General features: G+C 47.0%; 1 protein-coding gene across 1 annotated transcript in view; it reads left to right on the top strand.

Moving 5' to 3' along the window:
* The first annotated feature begins 5,519 nt into the window (after positions 1–5,519).
* Positions 5,520–27,457, top strand: part of LOC118092051 (SCO-spondin-like) — a 200,494-nt gene continuing 178,556 nt past the window's right edge. The window contains exons 1-11 of the mRNA XM_088653951.1: positions 5,520–5,617; positions 9,703–9,894; positions 10,369–10,451; positions 10,990–11,160; positions 13,324–13,580; positions 15,887–15,989; positions 17,788–17,946; positions 20,532–20,614; positions 21,066–21,194; positions 21,309–21,456; positions 24,506–24,749. Coding sequence (XP_088510077.1) covers positions 5,520–5,617; positions 9,703–9,894; positions 10,369–10,451; positions 10,990–11,160; positions 13,324–13,580; positions 15,887–15,989; positions 17,788–17,946; positions 20,532–20,614; positions 21,066–21,194; positions 21,309–21,456; positions 24,506–24,749 — 1,667 coding nt within the window. The remainder of the gene's footprint in view (positions 5,618–9,702; positions 9,895–10,368; positions 10,452–10,989; positions 11,161–13,323; positions 13,581–15,886; positions 15,990–17,787; positions 17,947–20,531; positions 20,615–21,065; positions 21,195–21,308; positions 21,457–24,505; positions 24,750–27,457) is intronic.

The raw sequence follows: 27,457 nt of genomic DNA, 5'->3' as shown, positions 1-27,457 counted from the left end.
GATTCAAACTACAAGAAAGAAGATTCCACCTAAACATTAGGAAGAACTTCCTGACAGTAAGAGCTGTTCGACAGTGGAATTTGCTGCCAAGGAGTGTGGTGGAGTCTCCTTCTTTGGAGGTCTCTAAGCGGATGCTTGACAGCCATCTGTCAGGAATGTTTTGATGGTGTTTACTGCTTGGCAGGGGGTTGGACTGGATGGCCCTTGTGGTCTCTTCCAACTCTATGATTCTATGATTGGGCTAATAGCATTCTTGTGGCCATGGTTGCATACATGAATAACGTCCACAAATCTTTCGGTATGTCTATGCCTATAATACCTAGGAGAAAGGCTTCAGGGTTTTTTTTAGCAAAGGTTAATTTAAACATTTTTTTAGCTCATTGTAAATCATATCAAAAAAATCCCTTCTCTTTTTGCATTTGCACCAGTAGTTCCTTCTATTAATCAGGGGTCAGCAAACTTTTTCAGCAGGGGGCCGGTCCACTGTCCCTCAGACCTTGTGGGGGGCCGGACTATATTTTGAAAAAAATATATGAATGAATTCCTATGCCCCACAAATAACCCAGAGATGCATTTTAAAGAAAAGGACACATTCTACTCATGTTAAAACACTTGGCAGGCTCCACAAATAACCCAGAGATGCATTTTAAATAAAACAACACATTCTACTCATGTAAAAACATGCTGATTCCCGGATCGTCCGCGGGCCGGATTTAGAAGGCGATTGGGCCGCATCCGGCCCTCGGGCCTTAGTTTGGGGACCCTGTTCTATTTCTTTGCATTTCCAGCACAAACTAGAACTGGTTCTGTACATTTTCGCTAACTTGCTGGGTGTCAAATACTGGACCAGCGGTAGAGCATTTTCATATAGTTTTCTTTGAGGGTATAGCACGCCGTGAACTTTAAGTCCACTCCCCAGAGTTTATCCCATGCTGATCTTTGAATGTTATATCCAAAATCTCTAGCCCATTGAATCGTCACCGATTTTACTTCCTCATCTTTCACCAACCAATCCAACAAAATCCTATACATTCTAGAGAGTAATTTCTCCTTCCTCATCGCTTATTAACTTGGAATTCATCCCTGCATCTTTGCACTTTTCTCCTGTGGCTTTTGATGGCTTACATTTCTGATTCTCTTTCCTTTCCTTACGTTGGCATTTTCTCAGGAGATGGGAAGGGCATCTAAAGATCTTCTCCCATCTCCGTCCTCTCCCCCCCCCCGCAGTTCTTTCCTGGATGCAGGCTCTGAATCCTGGGATCGGGGAGGGGAGAGAAGGGGGGGAGTGGGGGGGGGGGTTTCCACCTGACTGGGCAGAATGAACCCAGAAAGCTGCCTTGACGTGGGGGGAAGAATCCTCCAATCCCAGAAGCCCCAGATGTTCCCCAGCCTGGTGACTCTTGCAGGCTATAAATGCCCCCATCCCAAGGAGCCATCTCCTGCTCTCTTCAGTTCTTGTCCCCCGGAGCAGAGAGCTCATCCACCTCAACCCCCCCCCCCCGCTGGAGCATCAGGTAAGTGGGGGGGTCTTGCATAGTGGGGTGGAGGGACTTGCACTGGGGTGAAGGCTGAGCCCCGGTGGTGCCTGCCTGGAGGGGAGACTCCTTTATTTCCCCCTTTCCAAAATAAGGCAGTTTTTGGGTTGTCGGTGGATGCTTTGAACATAACCACCCCTCCCGGAAGAAGCACATCTTCTGGATCAGGCCAATGTTCCATTTAGTCCAGCATCCTGTTCTCACAGTGGCCACCCAGATGGCTCTTCTGGGACACTCACAATCAGGATTCGAACACAAGACCACTGCTCCCTTGTGGCTTCAAGCCACTGGGATTCATTGCTGCCTCTAACTGTGGAGGAACAGCATAGCCATTGCAGCTAGTAGCCACAGACAGCCTTATCCTCAATTAATTTGTCCAATCTTTGTTTAAGTTGGTGGCCATCTCTGCCTCATGAGGCAGGGAGTTCCATGGTTCAACTATGCGCTGTGTGAAGGAAGACTTTCTTTCTCCTGTCCTGAATATTCCAACATTAAATTTAATTGAAAGTCCACGAGTTCTGGTGTTATTAGAGAGGGAGGAAAACTTTTTTCCCTGTCTCCAGTTGGATAGGGGGAAAGACCAACAGAACGCTGTGATGAGTTTCTCCAGACCAATTTGGAGGCTATGAATATTTGCATATGTATTAGGATAATAATATCAAACTTATATGGGTTAGGAAAGGTTGGATTTGAGCAGACTCCAGACCCTTGATCATCTTGGTTGCCCTCCTCTGCACATGTTTCCAGCTTGTCCACATCCTCCTTAAAATGTGGTGCCCAGAACTGGACACCATATTCCAGGTGTGGTCTGACCAGTGCAGAATAGAGCAGTACTATGACTTCCCTTGATCTGGACACTAGACTTCTGTATTCGCATTCGCTATTTTTTGCTGCTGCATCACACTGTTGACTCATGTTAAGCTTGTGGTCCACCAAGACCCCGAGATCCTTTTCCAGGTGTCCCCCATCCTATATTCGTGCATCAGGTTCTTCCTGCCTAAGTGCATAACCTTATATTTGTCGCTATTCAATTTTTTTGTAGCTTGCGCCCAGTTCTCCAATCTGTTAAGGTCATTTTGAATTCTGATTCTGTCTTCTGTGGCATTAGCTACCCCTCCCACTTTGGTGTAATCTGCAAATTTGATTAACATCCCCTCAATTCCTTCATCCTTGTCATTTATAAAAAATGTTAAACAACAACTTGCCCAGGACAGAACCCTGCGGCACCCCACTTGTCACTTTTTCCCAGGATGACGACAAACCATGAATGAGTCCTCTTTGGGTTCGGTCAGTCAACCAGCTACAAATCCACCCAACAGTTACCTCGTTCAACCCACATTTCACCAGCTTCCTCGCGAGAATATCATGGGGGACTTTGTCAAAAGCCTTTCTGAAATCAAGATACACTATGTTCATAGCATTTCCCTGATCCAACAAGTTTGTAATTCCATAAAAAAGAAGAAAAGAAATCAGATTGGTTTGGCATGACCAAATTTGGAGAAACCCATGCTGGGTCTTAGTAATCACAGCATCCTTTTCTAAATGCTCACAGACCGACTGTTGAGTTATCTGTTCTGGGACCTTCCCTGTTATCAATGTCAAGCTCACCAGTCAGTAATTACCTGGGTCTTCCTCCCCCCCCTTTTAAAATAGGGACAACATTTCCCACCTCCAGTCCTTAGGGACCTCACCTGTTCTCCAAGAATTCTCAGAGATAATAGACAAAGGCTCTGAAATTCATTTTGTTAGGTTTGGCCCAGTGGCGGAGGAAGGGGGACGGGGGAGGTCCAACCTGGGTGCCATCTCTGTGGGGGGTGACAAGGTACGCCGCCGCCATCCCGCTGCTGCTGCCGTGTGCAGCATGCCTTGTCACCGTCCCGTTGGCAAAGCAGGTTCTCCCCTTAAGGAGAGCATGGGTTGCGGAAGGGTTAACAAGACGTTCCCTGGATTGTTGGGCGGGTCAGTTTGGATGGCCTCTGAGGGTATTGTTGCTGGGGAGAATGTTATGTTGCAATTGTTTGATTGACAGCCACAGCCTATATGTACTGAGCAAGCAGCTTGCGGTTTCGCTTTTGGTGCTTGCAACGGATCTCCCGCCCGCCGTCCCTATATTTTGTTTTGTTTGTGCATTATATTTTGTTTTGTTTGTGCATGACGTTGCTGTGCCTGTATTGATGTGGGGGCCTAGTAGGAATTTTGCCACTTGGCTGATTGGCTGGTGCCTTGTGGTCAGCCTTGGCTGATTGGCTGGTGCCTTGTGGTTTCTGCCTACTACATAGCAAAATGTCACAACTTGTAAGTTTGGCAGTTAGGCATTGGTTCAAATTGGATGGTGGAGGGGTACGGACTTGGCTGGGCCTGCCCCTCAAAATTGCGCTGCCTTTAGGGGTATTCCGTTAAAGGAATCCTGGGGCTCCACATGTTTGTCCATACCCCCGGTAGGGGCTAGGACCCCGCATGAGCCTCGGGGAGCATCTGGGGGAGAGGTCAAGGGCTTGGTGGCCCTGCCCTGGCCTCTCTCAGAGGGTGCTTACCTATCCTAGCTCCCCCACTATGCTAGGGGAGTCAGATCTGTCCCAGGCGGGGGGCAGATGGCATGGGAACCAATGCCTAAGCAACCACTCACATCAGTTGTATTTAAATAAAGTTGTGGCCCAAATTAATGCCAAAAACCTAAACTTAAATTATGTGTGAAGTGTGAGTTATTGGTGGGAAGTCTTGGTACCTCGACACGCAAACTGCCTGGCAGCACATGTGCGGCGCAGCTACATGTGTGTCATGCGTCACATGTAGCGGGGCACGTATGCGTCATACATAGTGGTGCCGCGCATGTGCAGCTGGGCGCTTTGCTCCCCGCTGCTGGGTGTGGGTTCTCCTTCCTTTGCCCCTGGTTTGTTTTTTGTTTTTAATATTTTTATTGATTTTATAAAAATTGCATAAAAAAGACAAAAGACAAAAAAAAACTACAGAAAGACAAAAAAGCACATTAAAAAAGAAAAAGAAAATACACCAAAACTTATTCACATTTGAGCAGATATATTCTCATACTTTAACGATATATTGCCCCTTAAGAAATTAATGCTCCTCTTTAATTCCTTTACTCTATCAACTTCCTCCTCCCCCCCCTTCCATGTTTCTATTTATAACTAATGTGGCACTCTCTCATTCATTCCTCCATTCTTATTCTAATTCACTTGTTGTATGTACTGTTCCAGACCTATTTTTTAAACACAAACATAAAATATTTCTAAATCTCATTAGAATCTGAAATCTGTAATAACTATTTATCATACAGTCATTTCCCCCCTTAATATAACTTCTCGCCCCTTCAGCCTCTTTGTACTTCCACCTCCCTTATTGTCCTTCTTTAACCTTGTATTTTTTCTCCAAATATATCTTAAACTTCTTCCAATCTTCTTCCACTGTCTCCTCTCCCCGATCTCGGAGTCTCCCAGTCAGTTCAGACAGTTCCATAAATTCTATCAGCTTCATCTGCCAGTCATCCACCGGGGGTAAATCTTCCGATTTCCAATTCTTTGCCAACACAATCCTAGCTGCTGCCGTGGCATACAGAAAAAACGTAATATATTATTACCTTTGCCCCTGGTTTGGTCCAGTTCTCCAGATCATCAGATGCTTGGTCCATGTAGCTATTGCCCAGCAGGGCCGGCCCACCCATGAGGTAAGGTGAGGTGACCGCCTCAGGCAGCAAGATTCAAGACGGGCAGCAGACCCCCACATCAATCTTCCTTCCCCTTTGTCCCTGATGCCATGTTCCTTCACCCCTCCTTCCTTGTTGGGGAAGGCGGTACAGTTGGGGGCTCTGCCTCAGGTGCCAAAGTATTTTGGGCCGACCCTGTTGCCCAATGATGCTTTGTGTCCCATGGGAGTAACTCCAGCTTTCTCAGTCCTTCCGAACCCTCCCTTTCTCCAGGGAAAGGCTGGCCGGCCCAGACTCCGCGAGCGGCGCCGTCCCTCTGAGAGATGCGGGAGAAAGAGCGGCCCCCCAGGCCTTGCCCCAGGTTGGTCCTGGGCATCCTGGCATGGCTCTGCCTCTGGGAAACTCTGGCGCTGGATGACGGGTAAGAAATGAATGCCATCCTCCTTCTGGGGTTGTCCATGTATGGGCAGGTGCCGTTAGTGCCCAGCTCTACCTCTCTCTCAAATCAGAACCAGTGAAGGCGGTGAAGGTCCTGTGTGAGTGTCTGGAGGCGGTTGGAGGATGGATGGCGGCTAACAGATTGAGGTTGAATCCTGACAAGACAGAAGTACTGTTTGTGGGGGACAGGAGGCGGGCGGGTGTGGAGGACTCCCTGGTCCTGAAAGGGGTAACTGTGCCCCTGAAAGACCAGGTGCGCAGCCTGGGAGTCATTTTAGACTCACAGCTGTCCATGGAGGCACAGGTCAACTCCGTGTCCAGGGCAGCTGTTTATCAGCTCCATCTGGTACACAGGATGATACCCTACCTGCCTGCAGACTGTCTCGCCAGAGTGGTGCATGCTCTGGTTATCTCCCACTTGGACTACTGCAATGCGCTCTACGAGGGGCTACCTTTGAAGGTGACTCGGAAACTACAACTAATCCAGAATGCGGCAGCTAGACTGGTGACTGGGAGCGGCCGCCGAGACCACATAACACCGGTCCTGAAAGACCTACATTGGCTCCCAGTACATTTCCGAGCACAATTCAAAGTGTTGGTCCACCTCCATCATTCTGCCCAGACACTGAGGTCCAGTGCCGAGGGCCTTCTGGGGGTTCCCTCACTGCGAGAAGCCAAGTTACAGGGAACCAGGTAGAGGGCCTTCTTGGTAGTGGCACCCACCCTGTGGAACGCCCTCTCACCAGAGGTCAAAGAGAAAAACAGCTACCAGATTTTTAGAAGACATCTGAAGGCAGCCCTATTTAGGGAAGCTTTTAATGCTTAATAAATTATTGTATTATTATTGTATTATTGTATAAATTATTGTATTATTGACCAAACTGCGGGAGGCAGTGCAAGACAGGAGTGCCTGGCGTGCTCTGGTCCATGGGGTCACGAAGAGTCGGACACGACTAAACGACTAAACAACAACAACAAAATTATTGTATTTTAATATTTCTGTTGGAAGCCGCCCAGAGTGGCTGGGGAGGCCTGGCCAGATGGGTGGGGTATAAATACATCATCATCATCATTATTATTATTATTATTATTATTATTATTATTATTATTATTATTATGTTACAGGTAGGTAGCCGTGTTGGTCTGAGTCGAAGCAAAATAAAAAAATTCATTCAGTAGCACCTTAAAGACCAACTAAGTTTTTATTTTGGTATGAGCTTTCGTGTGCATGCACACTTCTTCAGATACACTGAATCTGAAGAAGTGTGTATCTGAAGAAGTGTGCATGCACATGAAAGCTCATACCAAAATAAAAACTTACTTGGTCTTTAAGGTGCTACTGAATGAATTTTTTTATTATTATTATGTGTGTGTTTTGACCTTTATCATTTCACATTTATTAATTAAAAATAATATTTATTAAAAACATAAACATATGTTTTTAATTTGTTTATGTAAAAATAAAAATGCAAAAATAAAATTTAATTTTTTAAAAAAGATATTAAATTTTAAAATATATAAAAAAGGCAAGATTAACTGGGAAGCTCAGAAATCAAGAAGGCAAGAACTTTAAAGAAGAATGGGAAAAGTTTATCATTTATATACAAAATCATTGTAAGCACATTAAAACGTTAGCAGGATTTTAAATATACTTGTAATGAACAGAATGTATGGATAACTTAGACAAAAATGTGGAGAAGCAATGATATGCGTGGAAAATAGATTCAAAAGGGCCCATGGAAGGGATGGGGGGGGGAAGTCAAGAGATTCAGAATAATCTCAACAATTCGATCTGGAGCTGATTTTGTTGTATGTTATATATTTTTGAAAAGCAAATAAAATTTTATTATATAAAAAAAAGAAAACATCTAAGAAAAAGTAAAATTACAGCTGTCAAAGCAGTATTATACACTTCCAAAAAGCAACACAACATAAGATTCGCAGCCGAAAAAGTACTGAATGAATGAATAAAACAAAAGTATGTGATTATTTAAAATGAAACAAAAGGATGAAATTATTTAAAACAAGACACAATGAATCAAGACCTCTGTTTCGTCTATCGTATCCAAAACATATCCATTGGGAAGGTAAATTTGTTATTCCTTTCTCTCAGAATGCATGAGTTCAAAATAAGTTACCAAGTTTATACATAAAAATTCAAACATTTTTTCCAGTGTTAGATACATCATGAGAAAAGGAACGGGAACCGATGCCCAACCAAACCTTATTGTATACAAGGATTGCCCGCACTCTTCAATATTAGTAAATATTATAAAATCAGTCCACACTATGGTTACCAGATTTTTTTGATTTTTTTTTTTGGTGTTCCTCTCCTCCCTCCCTGTGTGGGGTGAGCAGGGGACCCTGTTGCAACAGTTTAAGAAAGATCAGGCTTACTAGCTGCTTTGCTTCTCAATATTCTTTGGTTGGCCTCTGTTATTTTCTCCTACTGATAGGGAATCCAGTTAAGGACTCTATATACGGGCTCCTGGATACCCCATAAGGGAAAAGGAGCAGTTTTTTTTTCTTATAACAGCATGCTTGTTCAAAGTGTGCTTTATTAACGGTGCAGGTGTAGCCTAAGCGGTCCAGAGTAAACCTATTGAAGCCAAATAAAAAAAATCCTTCCAGCAGCACCTTAAAGACCAACTAAGTTTTTATTTTGGTATGAGCTTTCGTGTGCATGCACACTTCTTCAGATACTATTGAAGCCAGTGAGCTTTTTTTGGCTCCTGCGAAGGCAGGAAATAGTCGTCCTGAGATGCTCAATGCCACTTCTTCAGGGCCGGATTGAGGTTTGATGAGGCCCTCAGCTACTGAAGGTTGTGGGGTCCTTTCTATGTCCAGCTGACCTTTGTCAGCAACAAATGGTCACTGTTTTTTGTGTTGAATAGACACTATAGGGTCATTTACGGACCTCGTATTTTATCAAAGTCATTGTTGAACTGAAATACAATTAAGAAGAAGTACCTGGGACACAGGTGGCGCTGTGGTCTAAACCACTGAGCCTAGAGCTTGCTGATCAGAAGGTCGGCGGTTTGAATCCCCGCGACGGGGTGAGCTCCTGTTGTTCAGTCCCTGCTCCTGCCAACCTAGCAGTTCGAAAGCACCTCAAAGTGCAAGTAGATAAATAGGTAAACGGCGTTTCCATGTGCTGCTCTGGTTTGCCAGAAGCGGCTTTGTCATGCTGGCCACATGACCTGGAAGCTATACGCCGGCTCCCTCGGCCAATAATGCGAGATGAGCGCGCAACCCCAGAGTCGGTCACGACTGGACCTAATGGTCAGGGGTCCCTTTACCTTTACCTGTATAATAATTATGAAGCTCTAACTTAAAATGAGTTTTTATTCATAACAAACTTAATGCAAACACATTGGCATTTGGCAATAACAAAAGTTCCTTTAGAAACACCATTTATAAAGACTCATAATCTAGTATCTAGAAACTTGCTATAAGATGAAATAATAATGGGTGAAAATATATGATGCAAACTACTAATAATTATAAATAGCAGAATGTAGGCACCCTATATATAGAAATGAGCAAACCAGTGATATTTGATTGAGCAGGCTAGCAGGCGGGGCCCATGACTTACATCCTAGGAGCCTACACAACACACAAACACTGTTGCTGTATGTAGGTTTTGTTTTATTTGTTTTTTATCTTATATTTTGAAAATGTACATCCAGGTTTTTTCCCTTTAATTTTTTTGCCCCCCCCCCCAAGAGAGTGGGGCCCTAAGCTAGAGCTTGTTCAGCTTATACAGTGGTACCTCGGTTTATGAACACAATTGGTTCCGGAAGTCTGCTCATAAACTGAAGTGAATTTTCCCATTGAAAGTAATGGAAAGTTGATTAATCTGTTCCAGATGGGTCTGCGGGGTTCATAAACTGAAAATTCGTAAACCAAGGTGTTCATAAACCGAGGTTCCACTGTACTTAACTCTGGCACTGCCCCAGAGCAGAAGGTGAAGGCTGGCATGGAGATTCTGGACAGGAAGGCCAGGGGTGCCCAGCTGGCACCCATCTGCTGGTCCCTCAAGGGCCTCACCCCCCCCCCCCCCCGCAGGCGCTGGTGCGAGAGGATGGTGCAGGTGATGGAGGAGGAAGTGGTCAGCCCCCGGCGGGAGGAGCTGGTGCCCTGCTCCGATGTCTACCAGTACAACATGGCAGGCTGGCACCTTGACCAGGACCGCATGCGCCAGGCTTACGGCAGGGCAGAAGGCCAGGCTGGCGCCACCAGCATGTGCTACATCTATAAGTGAGTAGGGCGGCTGGGGGTGGGTGGGCAGGGAGAAGGGGAGGACCCCCGCCCCATACATGGGCTAGAAGAGGGCGGGAGAATCAGGGCAGACCCTCCAAATGCCACTATTTTCCAGGAACGCCCCTGATTTAGGGAAGCCGTCCTGGTTTCTGATTTGATCCCAGAATGTTCCGCTTTTCCTTAGGACGTCCCTATTTTCATTGGAGAAATGTTGATCCAATCCCTGAGCCCTCTGAAGGGAATGTTGAATGTTTTATTATGTTTTCATATTTGTCGGAAGCTGCCCAGAGTGGCTGGGGCAACCCAGTAAGATGGGTGGGGTATAAATAGTAAAGTTATCATTGTGGAATGGGACATCCCTATTTCCGTTGGAGAAATGTTGGAGGGTGTGTAGGGGAGAGGTGGCAAATTTGATGCCAGGAGGACCCCACTCAAAGTGGCAGGTCTTCTTTTGCCGTTCTGTTCTTGCAGACCGGAGGACACGAGACCCATACTTTGGAACCGCACGGTGCGCGCTTGCTGTGAGGGCTGGAGCGGGCCCCATTGCTCGGAGGGTAAGGCTGCCACAGAGATGGGCCCCAGAGGCAGGTGGGTGGGTGCCCATTCTCCAGAGCCCCCCTTTCCACGGCTCCTTGAAATCTCTTGTGATCAAGCAGCTTTCCTTGCACCTAGAACAGGGCCAATTTCACCAACTGAAGCAGTTGAGCGGGAACAGGTAAGGCAACCTCATAGGTAAATGTGTGTGTATGCTGGTTGTTGTTTAGTCGTTTAGTTGTGTCCGACTCTTCGTGACCCCATGGACCAGAGCATGGTCCCCATGGACCCCATGGACCAGAGCATGCCAGGCACTCCTGTCTTCCACTTCCACTGGACACAACTAAACGACTAAACAACAACAACAAATGTTTTATTATGTTTTTATATATGCTGGAAGCTGCCCAGAGTGACTGGCACGACCCAGTAAGATGTATGGGGTATAAATGGTAAAATTATTCTTATGGAACGGGACGTCCCTGTTTTCACTGGAGAAATATTGGAGGGTATCGGTTTCTCTTTCTCCCTTTCTCATCTCTTTCTTTCCTGCTGTTCCAGGAAAGGCCTCCCTGGGCCGCTGCTTCTCCACCTGGCAATGCCAAGACCTGCCTGGACTGCAGAACGTCTCTCTGCTTGGCATGGAGGAGTGTTGCCAACGCCCGTGGGGGCACAGCTGGCAGAATGCCTCCTCCCAGCTCTGCTTCAGCTGCTCCCACCTGCCTCTGAAAGGTGAGCACCCTCAGGTCTCCTCCTCCTTTGCCAACCAGGTGCCCACTGGACTACAGCACTGGAGCCCAGAGTGGGCAGTGGAATTATCGGGGGGGGGGCTAAGAGGTGAATGGGTGGCAGCTCCGTCCGTTAAGCATAAGACTCGTAATCTCAGGGTCACAGGTTCAAGCTCCACACTGGGCGACGGATTCCTGTATTGCAAAGGGGGTTGGACTAGATGACCCTTGGGTTCCCTTCCAATTCTAGGACTCTATGAAACATCCAATAATGTTCATTGATCATGACTGAGCAGGACAGAGCCTTGAGTGAAGCCATTTCCCTTGCTTCATTTTTTATTTTTTTGTCTCTTATCGCCTTCAAAGATTCTTCCTTTGGTCACATTCCCTGTTTAGGGAAGTTTTTAATGACTGATGTTTTAATGTATTTTTAATCTCTTGTTGGAAGCCGCCCAGAGTGGCTGGGGAAACCCAGTCGGGTGGGAGGGGTATAAGTAATAAAATATTATTATTATTATTATTAGTAGTAGTAGTAGATTTGTATTTCCGATTCCGAGTCATCACAAGACAGGCAGTTATTGGTAACAACTATTGATTTTTAAAAAAACAATTATTTGTGCATATAGGTGAAGTTTTGTGCATCTTTGGTAAGTAGCTATCAATAAATAGGCTGTGCTTTAAATTTCCTTCACCCTTATGTTTTTGCTAGTAGGAAACATAATTGTGACACAATTGGTCAGTAAAGTTTTTTGTTTTGTTTTTTAACTTGATGGCACACGGGCAGCCGCACCCTTGCCCTCCCAGCTACCGGTATGCCCATGTGCCAGGGTATAAGATTAATTTGGGAGTCTGACCCCTTTTTTTCACCCAGGGAAGCACGAAGGGGACATTTTGTAATGATTCTGGGAGAGCAAGAGGAATCTGTCATATTTTGTCTCTTGAGGCTGCTTTCCTAAGTTGCTCCTCTCAGCCCCCCTGCTACAAGCGGGGGTTATTGGGTTGTTGTTTTTTAATTTTGATGATATATTTTGTGGTTTTGTATTTTGATTTTGTTCTGTGAACTAAGAGTTTTTTTTCTGCACTGGTCCAGTAAAACGCTTCTGCTGCACAGACCAGAAACAGTTCTCTTTGCAGAGCATTAAGCACAGCGGCTGGATTCTTGTTGCGGTAAAAGCCTTGTAGCTTTGCAGCAGAAACGACCCACGGAAGCCCAACTTTTGAAGACAGTTTTATTGCAGACAGATAACAGAAACACCTCCAGAGCTTTCAGGCATGGCTGCTCCACACCCCACAGGCAAACAAAACAAATGCTCTATATATGCTGAGCATCTTAACAACTTAACAACTTAACAACTTAAATCATGTGACCGTAATACTTTGTCAGCGTCTTAGGTTTAAAGCCCTAACATGAACCGCCCTGAGACCTCCAGGTATAAGGCAGGACAGTATATAAATTCAATAAATACAGTGAGGGGGGGGGAGAATTTGATCCGCTGCTAAATTTGCCCGTTTGCCCTCTGACGAAGAAATGAACAGTGTGGCATCACCACCCGTCCGTTTTATTGAATTGATTAAATAGTTTTAACTGAGCTTTGAAAGAAGATTCCACCTAAACATTAGGAAGAACTTCCTGACAGTAAGAGCTGTTCGACAGTGGAATTTGCTGCCAAGAAGTGTGGTGGAGTCTCCTTCTTTGAAGGTCTTTAAGCAGAGGGTTTACAGCCATCTGTCAAGAATGCTTTGATGGTGTTTCCTGCTTGGCAGGGGGTTGGACTGGATGGCCCTTGTGGTCTCTTCCAACTCTAGGATTCTATGAATAAATCTGCAATTAATTGTTACCGTTTTGTTGGGAGCCGCCCAGAGTGGCTGGAGAAACCCAGCCAGATGGGCGGGGTATAAATAAATGGTGGTGATGATGATGATGATGACGATGATGAAGAAGAAGAATTTTATGGTGCTTTTAACTTCCTTAGTGGGATGTTCAAACCACTATTTTGAATAATGTTTTTTTATATATATAGGGTAGGGGGCCACAAGAGCCCTCTCCTCCTGCCGTCTCCGGCAACTGGTCTTCAGACTCTGGAGGCAGAACGCAGCCATCCTGGCAACTAGCCATCAATAGCCCGTCCTCTTCCCCCTGACAGCTCACATCCCTCTTTCTCCCCAGATGATTTCCCCTCGCCCTTCCTGCTCCGGCCACCGTCCCCCACGGCGCTTCTGGTCAGCTCGGCTCGGCACCACCGACATCGCCACCCCTTTGCCACCTGCGCCACCTGGGCCGGCTTCCACTACCGCAGCTTCGACGGCAAAGACTTCCGCTTCCACGGCAGCTGCGCATACACCTTGGCGGCCGCCTCCGATGGCACCTGGGCCATCTACCTGTCTGTTGGCGGCGAGGGCTGCAAACCCGGCCGCTGCCGTAAGGTGAGGGACATCGGCCCCCACATGCTAGGCAGGGCCAGAGGTGGGCAGGCCCTGGATCTCTGCCCCTGTCCCAAACACGTCCTTTCTGCAGGAAGGATGGCAAGGAGGACGTCCGGATTTCGCACCCAGAACCAGTGGTGGGGGGCTGGTTGCTGGTTGCAGCTGCTGGTAGGGCGGAAGGCAGGGAGGTCGGCAGTAGGTGGCGCCAGAGCATAAGTCAACTGCTGGATTCTACAAGGGAAGGGGTCAGCAAACTTTTTCAGCAGGGGGCCGGTCCACTGTCCCTCTGACCTTGTGGGGGGCCGGACTATATTTTGAAGAATAAAATGAACGAATTCCTATGCCCCACAAATAACCCAGAGGTGCATTTTAAATAAACACATTCTACTCATGTAAAAACACGCTGATTCCCGGACCGTCCGCAGGTCAGATTTAGAAAGCGATTGGGCTGGATCCAGCCCCCGGGCCTTAGTTTGCCTACCCATGGATTAGAGGCTTATAAACAGAGCCTGAATGGCTATTCCTGCTTAAGCTGAGATTCCTAAATTGCAGGGGGTTGGACTAGATGACCCTTGTGTCCCTTCCAACTCGATGATTCCATGACTATATTTTGAAGAAAAAAATGAACGAATTCCTATGCCCCACAAATAACCCAGAGGTGCATTTTAAATAAACACATTCTACTCATGTAAAAACACGCTGATTCCCGGACCGTCCGCGGGCCGGATTTAGAAGGCGATTGGGCCGGATCTGGCCCCCGGACCTTAGGTTGCCTACCCATGTACAAGGGTAACCCTGAGACGACGGAGGTTAAAGAAACTGCCAGGCAGGGCTGGAGGCAAATAAGGTGGCAAGCGGACAGGTGGGGCCTGGCTGAGGGCGAAGTGAGGTTGGTGGGGCAGTGACCCCCTGACCCACAGCAGACAAGCCTCCGCTGCCCAGAAGAACTAGTTTCTGGCAGCCATAATGCAGACAGAGGGGCTGCCTCAGAGCATGTGCAGAGTTTCTTCCTTTGCCTCAGAGTAAGAAGTGCACAGATACTTTGCCAGCCCTGCCTCAAACAAGAACGGCCAGCCCGACTGCGCTGTTTCCATAGTACAGTGGAACCCCGGTTTACGAACACCTCAGTTTACGAATTTTCGGTTTACGAACGCCGCGGACCCATCTGGAACGGATTAATTCACTTTCCATTACTTTCAATGGGAAAGTTCGCTTCAGTTTATGAACGGACTTCCGGAACCAATTACACCCATGCTTCGGGTTAAGTACGCTTCAGGTTGAGTACTCCGCGGACCCGTCTGGAACGGATTAATTCACTTTCCATTACTTTCAATGGGAAGGTTTGCTTCAGTTTATGAACGCTTCAGTTTATGAACAGACTTCCGGGACCAATTGTGTTCATAAACCGAGGTACCACTGTAATCATCTGCATGTTTTTAACAGATTATAGCTTTAGTTCTATGAATGCTTAACATTTTTTGCGTAATTTTTATTACAGCATTTTTTGATACAACAAGATAAAAATGGTGGAAAAAGAAGGAAGGAAAGAGAAAAGGAAAGGAAGGAAGAAAAAGAAAAGAGCTTAATTTTTTATTAATGATTGTTTCCACTCCCCGCCCCCCTCATGTTTTTAGTTGTTCTTACTGGTATTTTTATCTGTGAGCTGCCTTGAGTCCCTGCCAGGGAAAAAGGCAAGGGACTATTAATAATAATAATAATAATAATAATAATAATAATAATAATAATAATAATGTTAGGTTGAGTGAAGAGGCCACCTCAGGCAACTGAGTTCAGGTGTCATGAAAGGGCAGGAAGATATAATTTAATATTATTTATTGTCTGCAAATATTTATTGTCAATAAATAATATTTATTGCATACCCCGCCAGATGGATGGGGTATAAATAATAAAATTATAAAATCATAGAATCCTAGAGTTGGAAGAGACCACAAGGGCCATCCAGTCCAACCCCCTGCCAAGCAGGAAACACCATCAAAGCATTCCTGACATATGCCTGTCAAGCCTCTGCCTAAAGACCTCCAAAGAAGGAGACTCCACCCCACTCCTTGGTAGCAAATTCCACTGCCGAACAGCTCTTACTACCAGGAAGTTCTCATGATGATTGTTTTTCACTGAAGAGGCACTGGAGGAATTCTCTTCCCTCCTCAAAATAGTGCCGCCCGCCCCTGGCTTGGCTTTGGGGGGGGGGACAGGGCACCCAGAATGCCTTGGGCCAGCCCTGGGACTCTGGCCAGAGCAGGATTTGGGAGCCCCCCCAACCTCACGAGACCCTCTTTCCCCGCTAGGACCTTCGCATGCTGTTTGGCCTCGACATGGTCGTGGCTCAAGGACGGCACATCTCGGTGAACGGCGCTGCGGTGCCCGAGGGGGAGCCCCGCTTGCAGAAAGGTGAGGAAGCGGGGCGGACGGTGGGGAGATGGGTGAAGCCTTTTTTCAAATAAATAAATAAATTTTATTAAACAAACATTACAAACATAACATAACATACAAAAAACAAAGTAAAAAACAAACTAAACGTATGTTAGAGATTTCTAAATAGTTATTACAGTATACATAATTGAATTGTTAAGAATCTAAAATAAATGTGCATTTTATAAAATAAGAGAGAGAGAGAGAAGAGGAAAAAGAAAGAGAAAGTTGCACAACGGCAAAACTGAAAAATTAACAAAACTAAAACAACCCATTAAACAAAAAGCACTATTTAGATAATTCAAACCGGTACCAGGGTATTCTACCCACAAAGTCCCTTGTCCTGGATTCAGTCCCTTTTTTAATTTGTTGGTTTGTTGACGTCCATCTACTCTTTGCAGTTTCAATCCAGCCATTTCTGTCTTTGATCTGCATTTGTTTGTCTCCATCTTGGGATACCTCTCCCTGCAAAATTCGTCTAAACACAACCAAGCCTTGTTGTTGGAACCCATACCTGCCAAGTTCCTCTCTGAAAAATAAGGGACCGGACTGGAAGTAGCATACCGGAAGTAGCGCGGCGGCCATTTTGGAACTGGGCGGAGCATGCTCAGAAGTGACTTTTGATGCTGCTGTGCCCAGTTCCAAAATGGCTGCCGCACCAGAAGTCACGCTGCAGCCATTTTGGAACTGGGCAGAGCAGCATCAAAAGTCGCTTCTGAGCATGCTCCGCCCAGTTCCAAAATGGCCGTTGCGCTAGAATAAACCGGGGAAAAACAAAAAAACCGTTTTTTCGGCTGGGGACAGCCGGAAAAACGGGGGTTTCCCGGGGAAAACGGGAGACTTGGCAGCTATGGTTGGAACCATGTTTATTCAAGTAATTCCCACTCTTAACCTTATCCATCGATTGCTTTCTTATTAACACTGTCATTTTAGCGAGTTCTAAATACTCGCATAATTTTAATTGCCATTCCTCGTTTTTTGGCATTAGTTCGTTCTTCCAATATTTTGCTATTAAGACTCTTGCTGCCGTGACTGCAAAAAGGTGAAGCCTTTTTTGTCCTGGTGTGTCTCCCGGAGAGAGGATCACCCCACTGAGACGTCTGTTTGGCCACTGTGAGAACCGGCTGCTGGACCAGATGGGCCTGATCCAGCAACAAGTCTCTTCTTATGTCCTTAGGGAAGAGATCCCTGGCAAATTGGGGTGGGGGGTGGGGGCACATGGCAGCCCCACCCGAGGAACCCCAGCCCCCTACAGAGCAGGCAAAATAGGCTTGGGGGCTCAAAGTGCTTCAAGGTGCGACACTTGATCTGAAACGGGTTAACGTTTCCCCCTTCAGAGTTAAATTTGTGGGAGGAGGCAGGATGGCAAGCCAACCCGAAGGCTGCATTTGAATTCCGGACTTCATTGCTGAATCTCGGCATGGCAGCGTGGTGCAGTGGTTAGAGCGCTGGGCTAGGATTGAGGGTGGGGAGTGGCAGGGTGAAATCCCCACTCAGCCGTGAAGCTCCTGGAGTTGTCTTGGGTCATTTGCTTGGTCTCTGTCGCCGTCTGCCTTGACCCTGTGCTACCTTGCAGGGCCGTCGTTAGGAAAACATGGGGAAGGGAGAGAACCAGGGTATCAAGGGAGGGGATAGGAAGGCGAGGAATAAATGCATCCGGGCAGAATTTCAAGGCGTCTCTCATCCAAGCAATGTGTGTCTGTGTGAGAGAGTGTAAAGTCCACAGTTTAGCTTGTGCTGCAGCACCAATACCAAGTCCTTTCCTGCTTTATCCCAGGGATCAGTGTTTGGTGGCTGGGAGACTTCCTCTTCGTGGAAAGCGGCCTGGGGGTGCGGGTCAAGTTTGATGGGCGCGACACCGTCTACGTCACCATCGGGGCGGACCTGAAAGGAGCCACCCGAGGGCTGTGTGGGGTCTACAACGACGACCCTGCAGGTAAAGACCGCAGGGGGCCACCACCCGCACCTTTTTCCCTATCCATGGAGGGGAAACGGAACGGAGAGTTCTCACTTCTGACACCATGTTGCTCTCCCTCAAAGGTCCAAAACGCTCGCCGGCATTGGACCAATTCAGCCACCCTCTGAGTTTTGTATTGTGGGTGGGGGAGTGGAATTCATTAGAAGGCAGTCTGCAAAACCTTTGTTTGGGGGGGGCAGGGGAAGTAAACCACTGAAAAAGCGGGGGGGGGCAGGCTGGTTGCCCACAAAGCAAATGAGAAGAGCCCCTCTACCTTTCGACTCATTTCTCAGGTTCTACGAATGCAAGGAACATTTTTAAAAAATCAAAGCTGAGGATCTGGAGATTATGGTTCATCCTTTGATGGGGGGGGGTGTAACTGCCCCCTTGCTTCCTCCCTTGCTACTCCAATCCCTGCAGATGCCCCTGGGCACACAAGGGCAGACCCTATGGCTGGAGCCACCTAGAATCACAGAACTGCAGGATTGGAAGGGACAACCAAGCTCATCTAGTCCAACCCCTTACAATTGTTGGTGCAAGGAAAAATATAAGTATAAAAGGAGAACTCCTGGATGCCAAGATCCAAATTTGGTGAGAGAACCCCAGCAGAGATTTAAAACCACAAAATATGCAGCAAAGCAAAGCATGGAAGTATAGGCTGCTAGACCTTTAAAAGATGCCCCTGTGAGTTCCAAAATTTCCCTCTTATCCCAGCATAGGAAAAGTCAAAAATTGGTTTACTTACGAACTCTTCAAAGGTCAAGTTCATGTGCTTTCCCCTACATCAGTCAGAAAAAATGCACAGGCAGTAAAACTTGGCTTAGTTGCTTAGTGGCGAAAGCGCCTAAATTATTGGTATATAGCAAATCAGGCTCAAAATTCTACAAGGCAGGCTTAGGCAGTATGTGGACCGAGAACTCCCAGAAGTGCAAGCTGGATTTCGAAAGGGCAGAGGAACCAGAGACCAAATAGCAAACATGCGCTGGATTATGGAGAAAGCTAGAGAGTTCCAGAAAAACGTCTACTTCTGCTTCATTGACTATGCAAAAGCCTTTGACTGTGTCGACCACAGCAAACTATGGCAAGTTCTTAAAGAAATGGGAGTGCCTGATCACCTCATCTGTCTCCTGAGAAATCTCTATGTGGGACAAGAAGCTACAGTTAGAACTGGATATGGAACAACTGATTGGTTCAAAATTGGGAAAGGAGTACGACAAGGTTGTATATTGTCTCCCTGCTTATTTAACTTATATGCAGAATTCATCATGCGAAAGGCTGGACTAGATGAATCCCAAGCAGGAATTAAGATTGCCGGAAGAAATATCAACAACCTCAGATATGCAGATGACACAACCTTGATGGCAGAAAGCGAGGAGGAATTAAAGAACCTTTTAATGAGGGTGAAAGAGGAGAGCGCAAAATATGGTCTGAAGCTCAACATCAAAAAAACCAAGATCATGGCCACTGGTCCCATCACCTCCTGGCAAATAGAAGGGGAAGAAATGGAGGCAGTGAGAGATTTTACTTTCTTGGGCTCCTTGATCACTGCAGATGGTGACAGCAGTCACGAAATTAAAAGACGCCTGCTTCTTGGGAGAAAAGCAATGACAAACCTAGACAGCATCTTAAAAAGCAGAGACATCACCTTGCCGACAAAGGTCCGTATAGTTAAAGCTATGGTTTTCCCAGTAGTGATGTATGGAAGTGAGAGCTGGACCATAAAGAAGGCTGATCGCCGAAGAATGGATGCTTTTGAATTATGGTGCTGGAGGAGACTCTTGAGAGTCCCATGGACTGCAAGAAGATGAAACCTATCCATTCTTAAGGAAATCAGCCCTGAGTGCTCCCTGGAAGGACAGATCGTGAAGCTGAGGCTCCAATACTTTGGCCACCTCATGAGAAGAGAAGAATCCTTGGAAAAGACCCTGATGTTGGGAAAGATTGAGGGCACTAGGAGAAGGGGACGACAGAGGACAAGATGGTTGGACAGTGTTCTCGAAGCTACGAACATGAGTTTGACCAAACTGCGGGAGGCAGTGGAAGACAGGAGTGCCTGGCGTGCTATGGTCCATGGGGTCACGAAGAGTCGGACACGACTAAACGACTAAACAACAACAACAGCAAATCAGGAGTGGCTGATCAGAGCCATGCGGTTTGAGCTGGAACAATAAACTCAGAACCTCTTTACATGTTGAGCTTTTCAGGTAGACTGGGGGTGAACGAAGGCTTGATTACCCACTTCCTCCCTAGGTGAGGGGAAGTGGATTTAGCTAAGCCTGGCAGGACACCTTACTTTATGATTTTAACCCCTTCATTGGACTTAAACATGTTGGTTATATGAAGCTGGTTATCCCACTGGAATAACAATGAAACTCTTGACCTTTCCGACACACCTTCTCCTCCGCCTCCCTTGGGGTGGGGGTCTGAGCATCCCCCTCCATCTTTCTCAGGAGGGGCCCCTTGCCCGCCCCCTAGTGGCCAAGAGGGGAAGGCTATTCCAGCACCCTTCTCTGCCAGAACCCTCCCCACGTGTACCCAGCTCCCTTTTCTCCTTGCACCCACAGACGACTTCCTACGCGTGGGAGGTGATGTGGCCGCCTCGGCGGCGAGCTTTGGCAATTCGTGGCGCGTCCCGGATGCAGGATTGGTAGGTGGTGCGAGCGTGGACTGAAGTCGCTTCCAAATGACTTGCTCCCTGAGGATTTGTCTTGGGGAAGCCCAGCCAGATGGGCGGGGTATAAATAAATAAATAAATTATTATTATTATTAGTAGTATTATTATTAGTATTATTGGTTTGTTTGCGTGGTTTGAACATAGGATGTTGCCTTGCACTGAATCAGGGCATTTCTCCATGCAGCTTGTTTTAAGAAAAACTGCTCCTTTTCGCTTAGGGGGACCCATGAGCCCCTATAGAGTCCTTAAGTGGGTTCCCTATTGGTAGGAGAAAATAACAGGCCAACTAGAGAATATTGAGAAGCAAAGCAGCTAGTAAGCCTGATCTTTATTAACTGTTGCAACAGGGTCCCCCGCTCACCCCACGCAGGAACTGAGCATCTCCCCCAGCTGCTCTGAGTTCTCCCTCTTCCCCCTGCCCTAGACCCCCTGTGAAGACGCCGCAGAGGAGGCTCACAGCTGTGAAACACCCGAAGGCCGAGGGAAGCAGCAGGAGGCAGAGTCCATTTGCCGGAAGCTTCTTTCCGGCCCTTTCGGTCAATGCCACTCGGAGGTGAGGGCTCTGCCACGCCACACGCCTTCCCCGACCTCCCTTTAACTTCCAGCCTCTTGCCCGCTCATGCCACACCCTCACTGAGGTCCGGCATCTTGCTCTGTCCCCGGGCAGGTGGACCCCAGAGGCTTCTACGACACCTGCATGTACCTGCACTGCGGCGGAGCCGGGCTTGGTGCCATCTGCGAGACCTTTGCCAGCTACGCCCGCGAGTGCGCCCAGAGGAGCGTTTTCGTCAGCTGGAGGCGGGCCGGATTCTGTGGTAAGCGGGGGCAGAGCAGGGCACCCAGGAAGCCCCTGCCTTTGGGGGCATCAACCTCTCAAAGCAGAAGGCGTGTTTCTCCATGGCTGTGTGACTCCAGCTCATTTTCCACCTTCTCCTCCTCCCCCTTCCTCTTCTTCTTCTTCCTCCTCTTATTTCTATCCTCCGGTTTCCCCGGACCTGAACTCAAGGTGGCTTCCACAAATCCCAGGAATTCACAAAGATCATAGACAGAGGCTCTGAGATTACATCCACAAGCTCCTTTAGTACCCTCGGGGGCAGCTCATCATTTAAAGTAGCTACCGGTAGTTGTTCCCTTACTCCCACTTTTCCTATCTTGGGCTGCAACTCCCTCCTTCCATCGTTTATTCCAGGCATCCCCAAACTGCGGCCCTCCAGATGTTTTGGCCTACAACTCCCATGACCCCTAGCTAACAGGATCAGTGGTCAGGGAAGATGGGAATTGTAGTCCAAAAACATCTGGAGGGCTGAAGTTTGGGGATGCCTGTTCTGTTATCACCAGGCTGGGCATCTCTTTCCTTTTGGGTGAAGACAGAGGCAAAGAAGGTTTTGAGCGGTTCCGCCTTTTCTCTCTCTCTTTTTTTATCAATAATTTTTATTATTTTCTCTTACATCAACTTAGACATAAACAAGTAAAACATAAACCATAATCCCAAATCCCCAAGTTAAAAATACAAAATAAGCAATCCAATAGATCTGTTCTGCCGAACTAGACTTCCCCCGTACATTCGTTTCGGTTTTGTTTGTTCAAATCTAATTAATGCGCTTTTCCCCTTCCATACAATATCTCCATATATGATCGTTTCTTCTATACGTACATTATTTATACAGTAGTATATGTTACATCATTCCTGTAAGTGTTTCTACCATTTTACAATGCCTTTTGAGATGATCCAGAAATTTACTCCAATCCTTATAAGTCTTTTGATCTTTTTGTTCCCTTATCCTTCCAGTCAACATGGCGGTTCCGCCTTTTCTCTGCCACCCAATAGCATTTCCCCGTCTTCTCCACGCCTACCACTTGCTTGTTCTTCCTTTTACTTTGGACATGGTCAAAGAAACCTTTTTATTATTATTTTTACCCTCTCTTGCAAGCCTGAGCTTATTCTGAGCTTTAGCCAGCCTGACTTCCCCCTGCAACTGTTGGCTACTTGTGTATACTCCTCCTTCGTGATTTCCCCTTTCTTCCATTCATACCCTTCTTAACTCTCAGCTCATCCGTGAGCTCCTTACGCAGCCACATCTTAAATGCCTCCCACTTTTCTTTTCTTGTTGGTATTGTCTGCATTTGGGCCTTCAATATTTCTCCTTTAAAAACTTCCATCCATCTTGCTCTCCCTTCTCTGAATATTTCTGACCATGGGATCACACCCAGTAGCTCCTTCAGCTTTTCGAAATTGGCCGCCTTAAAGTCCAGCGTGTGTGTCGGACTACACTCAGCCTCTGTACCCTGAAACCCAGGAGAATATGATCACTTCCTCCCAAGATTCTGAGCACTTCCACTTCATCAATCAGTTCCCCCCTATTGGTGAGGACCAGATCCAAGATAGATGATCCCCTTGTTGGTTCTTCCACCTTCTGGGAATTGAAATTGCCAGCGAGGCAAGGGAGGAATTTGTCAGACCTTACGCTTGTGGCAGAGTTTGAGTCCCAGCAGATATCGGGGTAGTTGAAGTCTCCCATGATGACTATATCTCTCCTTTTTGAATGTTTGGTAATGTGCTCTAATAAGGCATCGTCCAAGTTTTCAGCCTGGCTTGGTGGTCTATAGCAGACTCCCACAGTAAGGTCCTTGTTGTTTTGCTCTCCTACAATTTTTACACCTATCCTCTCCATCTGCTTTCCATGCTCCAGGTCATGGATTTCTTCACAAGTGTACGCATCCTTTACATACAATGCTGCTCAATTCCTACATTCCGGACCTGAATCTCATCCCACCAAGTTTCAGTAATGCCTAACCAGGTTGCACTGGCCATCCTGTACTAAAAGCTCCAGTTCGTCTTGCTCGTTTCCCATTCTCTGTGCATTCGAAGACTGGACTGTCCCAGGTCCTAGTCGGATGCTTTAACCCGGGCACCCCCAAACTCAGCCCTCCAGATGTTTTGGGACTACAGTTCCCATCATCCCTGACCACTGGTTCTGTTAGCTAGGGATGATGGGAGTTGTAGTCCAAAAACATCTGGAGGGCCGCGTTTGGTGGTTCCTGCTTTAACCCCTACACCCAGTGGCCGGATTTACGTATAAGCTAAACAAGCTATAGCTTAGGGCCCCACTCTCTTGGGGGCCTCAAAAAAAAAAAGATTAAAGGGAAAAAACTGGATGTACATTTCCAAAATATAAGATAAAAAAAAAACCTACATGCAGCAACAGTGTTTTGTGTTGTGCAGGCTCCTATGATGTAAGTCAGGCATCCCCAAACTTCGACCCTCCAGATGTTTTGGACTACAATTCCCATCTTCCCCGACAACTGGTCCTGTTAGCTAGAGATCATGGGAGTTATAGGTCAAAACATCTGGAGGACCGCAGTTTGGGGGTGCCTGATGTAAGTCATGGGCCCCGCCTGCTCGCCTGCTCCCTCAAATATCACAGGTTTGCTCATTTCTATATATAGGGTGCCTACATTCTGCATGGACTGGTTGCATGGCAACATGGGCAAATGGCTTGAGATACCTATTAGGTTTATAAATTACCATGTAGCATCTATTCAACGCAAAAACAGTGACAATTTGTTGTTGACAAAGGACAGCTGGACATCTAAAGGGCCCCATGACCTTCAGTAGCTGAGGGCCGCATCAAACATAAATCTGGCCCTGCCTAGACCACACTGCCTCTATGTATTCCATAAACCTGTTTAATGGGGCGATGATTATGTTGATGGCTGTGATAAGAGGAGGCCAGTTTGCCTAGGAAAAGAGGGGGCCAGGAGCTTCTCTCACCCCCCCCCGAAGACTGCTGTGTCCCCCTCAGTTCTCCCTAGACATCCGGGAGCCTCCCCCTTGAAGCTGCCCCTCTTCTTCCCTCCGGACAGAAAAGTCGTGCGGGCAAGGAAAGCACTACTCCGACTGTGTCTCTTCGTGCCCAGCCAGCTGTGCTGCGGTGGGCGCAACAGCCGAGGAAGGGCACTGCCGGGACGAGTGTGTGAGCGGCTGCGAGTGCCCGGCCGGCCTCTACTTGGAAGCGGGCGCCTGCGTCCCGGAGAGCCAGTGCCCCTGTTTCCACCGGCGCCAGAAGTTCGCCCCGGGAGATGTCCTCCAGCAGCGCTGCAACCGTTGGTGAGTGAAATATGCTCGGAGTCGAGAGTGAATTTCATGCTCTTTATTCGGCTTGTAGTAGCAACAGAAAACGAAGAAGAGAAGAATGGCTCTTCCCCCCCCAGAACATCTGCTTATATACAGTGGTACCTCGCAAGGTGAATGCCCTGCACGACGAATTTTTCGCAAGACGAATTCATTTTGCGAAAAATTCGTCTTGCGAATCGCAGTTTCCCATAGGAATGCGTTGAAATTTAATTAATGCGTTCCTATGGGCAAAAAAAGAAATTTCAACGCATTCCTATGGGAAACCGCGATTCGCAAGACGAATTTTTCGCAAAACGAATTGACCCGCGGAACGAATTAAATTCATCTGGCGAGGCACCACTGTACATTATTTACACAATGGGCCTTGAGTGATTGGCTACTTCAGAGCTGCACCTGTAGGCTAATCAGGTTGCCGGTTCACTTCTGCCAGCAGCCTGATTGGCTGCTCCTGCAGGCCAATCAGGTTGCTGATTCACTTCCATCTGGAGCTGGATTGGGTGGCTCCTGTGGACCAATCAGGCTGCTGCATTCTGGATCCTACTGGTCTAGGATTCAGCTCAGTAGATAACAGTGAGTCTCTGCCCTTCCGAACCCACAAAAGGTTATTTCTCAGGATAGCTGGGGGTGGGTTGGGGACATGGTCCAATGGGTCTTGCTGACCACAGCAGGATCTGGAACGTGAAAAGAAGAGGGCAACGAACGTGACAAGCTGGAATGTGTCCAGAAGAGGGCAACGAAAATGGTCAAAGGCCTGGAAACGATGCCTTATGAGGAACAGCTTAGGGAGCTGGGTATGTTTAGCCTGGAGAAGAGAAGGTTAAGGGGTGATATGATAGGCATGTTCAAATACTGTATATAAAAGGATGTCATATAGAGGAGGGAGAAAGATTGTTTTCTGCTGCTCCAGAGAAGCGGACACGGAGCAACGGATTCAAACTACAAGAAAGAATCTTCCACCTAAACATTAGGAAGAACTTCCTGACAGTAAGAGCTGTTTGGCAGTGGAATTTGCTACCAAGGAGTGTGGTGGAGTCTCCTTCTTTGGAGGTCTTTAAGCGGAGGCTTGACAGGCATATTTCAAGAATGCTTTGATGGTGTTTCCTGCTCGGCAGGGGGTTGGACTGGATGGCCCTTGTGGTCTTTTCCAACTCTATGATTCTATGATCTTTAGCCCAAGGGTCGCCGGCATTCTTGGCTTCAGGAGTTCATAGAATCTTAGAACTGTAAAGTTGGAAGGGAGAGAAGTCAGGGGTTACAGCGCTTCCTCAGGGTTCGGTTTCCTTGGAAATAAGGTCAGCAGAGACTGTGCTGACATCTGAAGGCAGCCCTGTTTAGGGAAGTTTTTAATGTTTAAAGTTTTATTCTGTTTTTAATATTCTGATGGAAGCCACCCAGCCAGAAGGGCGGGGTATAAATAATAAATTATTATTATTATTAAAATTATTATTATTATTAATTATTATTATTACTGTCTTAGGATGCATGCTTTAATTTCCTCATATACAGAGGTACCTTGGTTCTCAAACTTTCTCATAGAAAGCAACACAAAAGTCTGTTCCATACTTTTAAAAACAACCTCTAAAACAGCAATTTCACATGAATTTTACTATCTAACGAGACCATTGATCCATAAAATGAAAGCAATAATTAGATGATAAAAATGAAAAATATTTTTTTTCTCTTACCTGCACTGATAGTCATTGTTTGATGGGGGGCTTTTATCCATTTCCACACTCACACAATCAATCAATCAATCAATCAATCAATCAGTAGCTGAACTGGGTTCCACACAGTCACAAAAACAAACGAACCAAAAAAGCCTCAGAAACAAAAACGCAAAATAAATAGCAAAACAAAAGGGCCAAACTTAATCCATTCCGGAAGTCTGTTTGACTTCCGAAATGTTTGAAAACCAAGGCGCAGCTTCTGATAGGTGCGCAGGCGCCCCGGAAACAATAGCCAACAGCTGCTTCGGACGTTCGGCTTCCGGAAAGCGTTCGGAAACCGGAACACTGACTTCCGGGTTTTCAGCATTTGGCAACCAAGTCGTTTGAGAGCCAAGGTACCACTCTATGCAACCTGAGCATAGGATGGAGGGGCTCATGGCATTAGCCCCCCAACAGATCTTGCTTCTCTGTTAGTCACAGCTTCGGATCCAGCGCAGAGCAAGCAGGTCCAGCCTACTTCCAGCTCAGCCCTCAAACCCCTCTCTGGCTGCTTTTCTCCTACCTAGCTAGGTGAGAGGGATGGAGGAAAGGAAAGCCAAGGGACTATCATCGCTTAGTCGCAGTTTGTGCTGCAAGCCATTTGGGGGGGGGGATGCTAAGGATGGTACTTAACTGTCCAGCTAAGGTCCTTATCTTACAATAAACTGATAAGTTAAGCAGGCTCCTCTGCTAGATTCCAACCCTCCTTGAGCACAGGACCCCCAGAATTGGAAGGGACACCATACCTGCCAAGTTGCTGTCGGAGAAATAAGGGACCGGGCTGAAAGTAGCAGACCGGAAGTAGCGCTGCCACCATTTTGGAACTGGGCGGATCATGCTCAGAAGTGACTTTTGATGTTTGCTTTGCCCAGTTCCAAAATGGCTGCCACGCCAGAAGTCGCACTGCAGCCATTTTGGAACTGGGCAGAGCAGCATCAAAAGTCACTTCTGAGCATGCTCCGCCCAGTTCCAAAA

The sequence above is a fragment of the Zootoca vivipara genome, chromosome 11 (genome assembly GCF_965207765.1).
Source record: "Zootoca vivipara chromosome 11, rZooViv2.hap1.1, whole genome shotgun sequence".
Lineage (NCBI taxonomy): Eukaryota > Metazoa > Chordata > Lepidosauria > Squamata > Lacertidae > Zootoca > Zootoca vivipara.
Note: the sequence above shows the minus strand (reverse complement) of the source record. Positions and strands in the feature narration are given on the sequence as shown.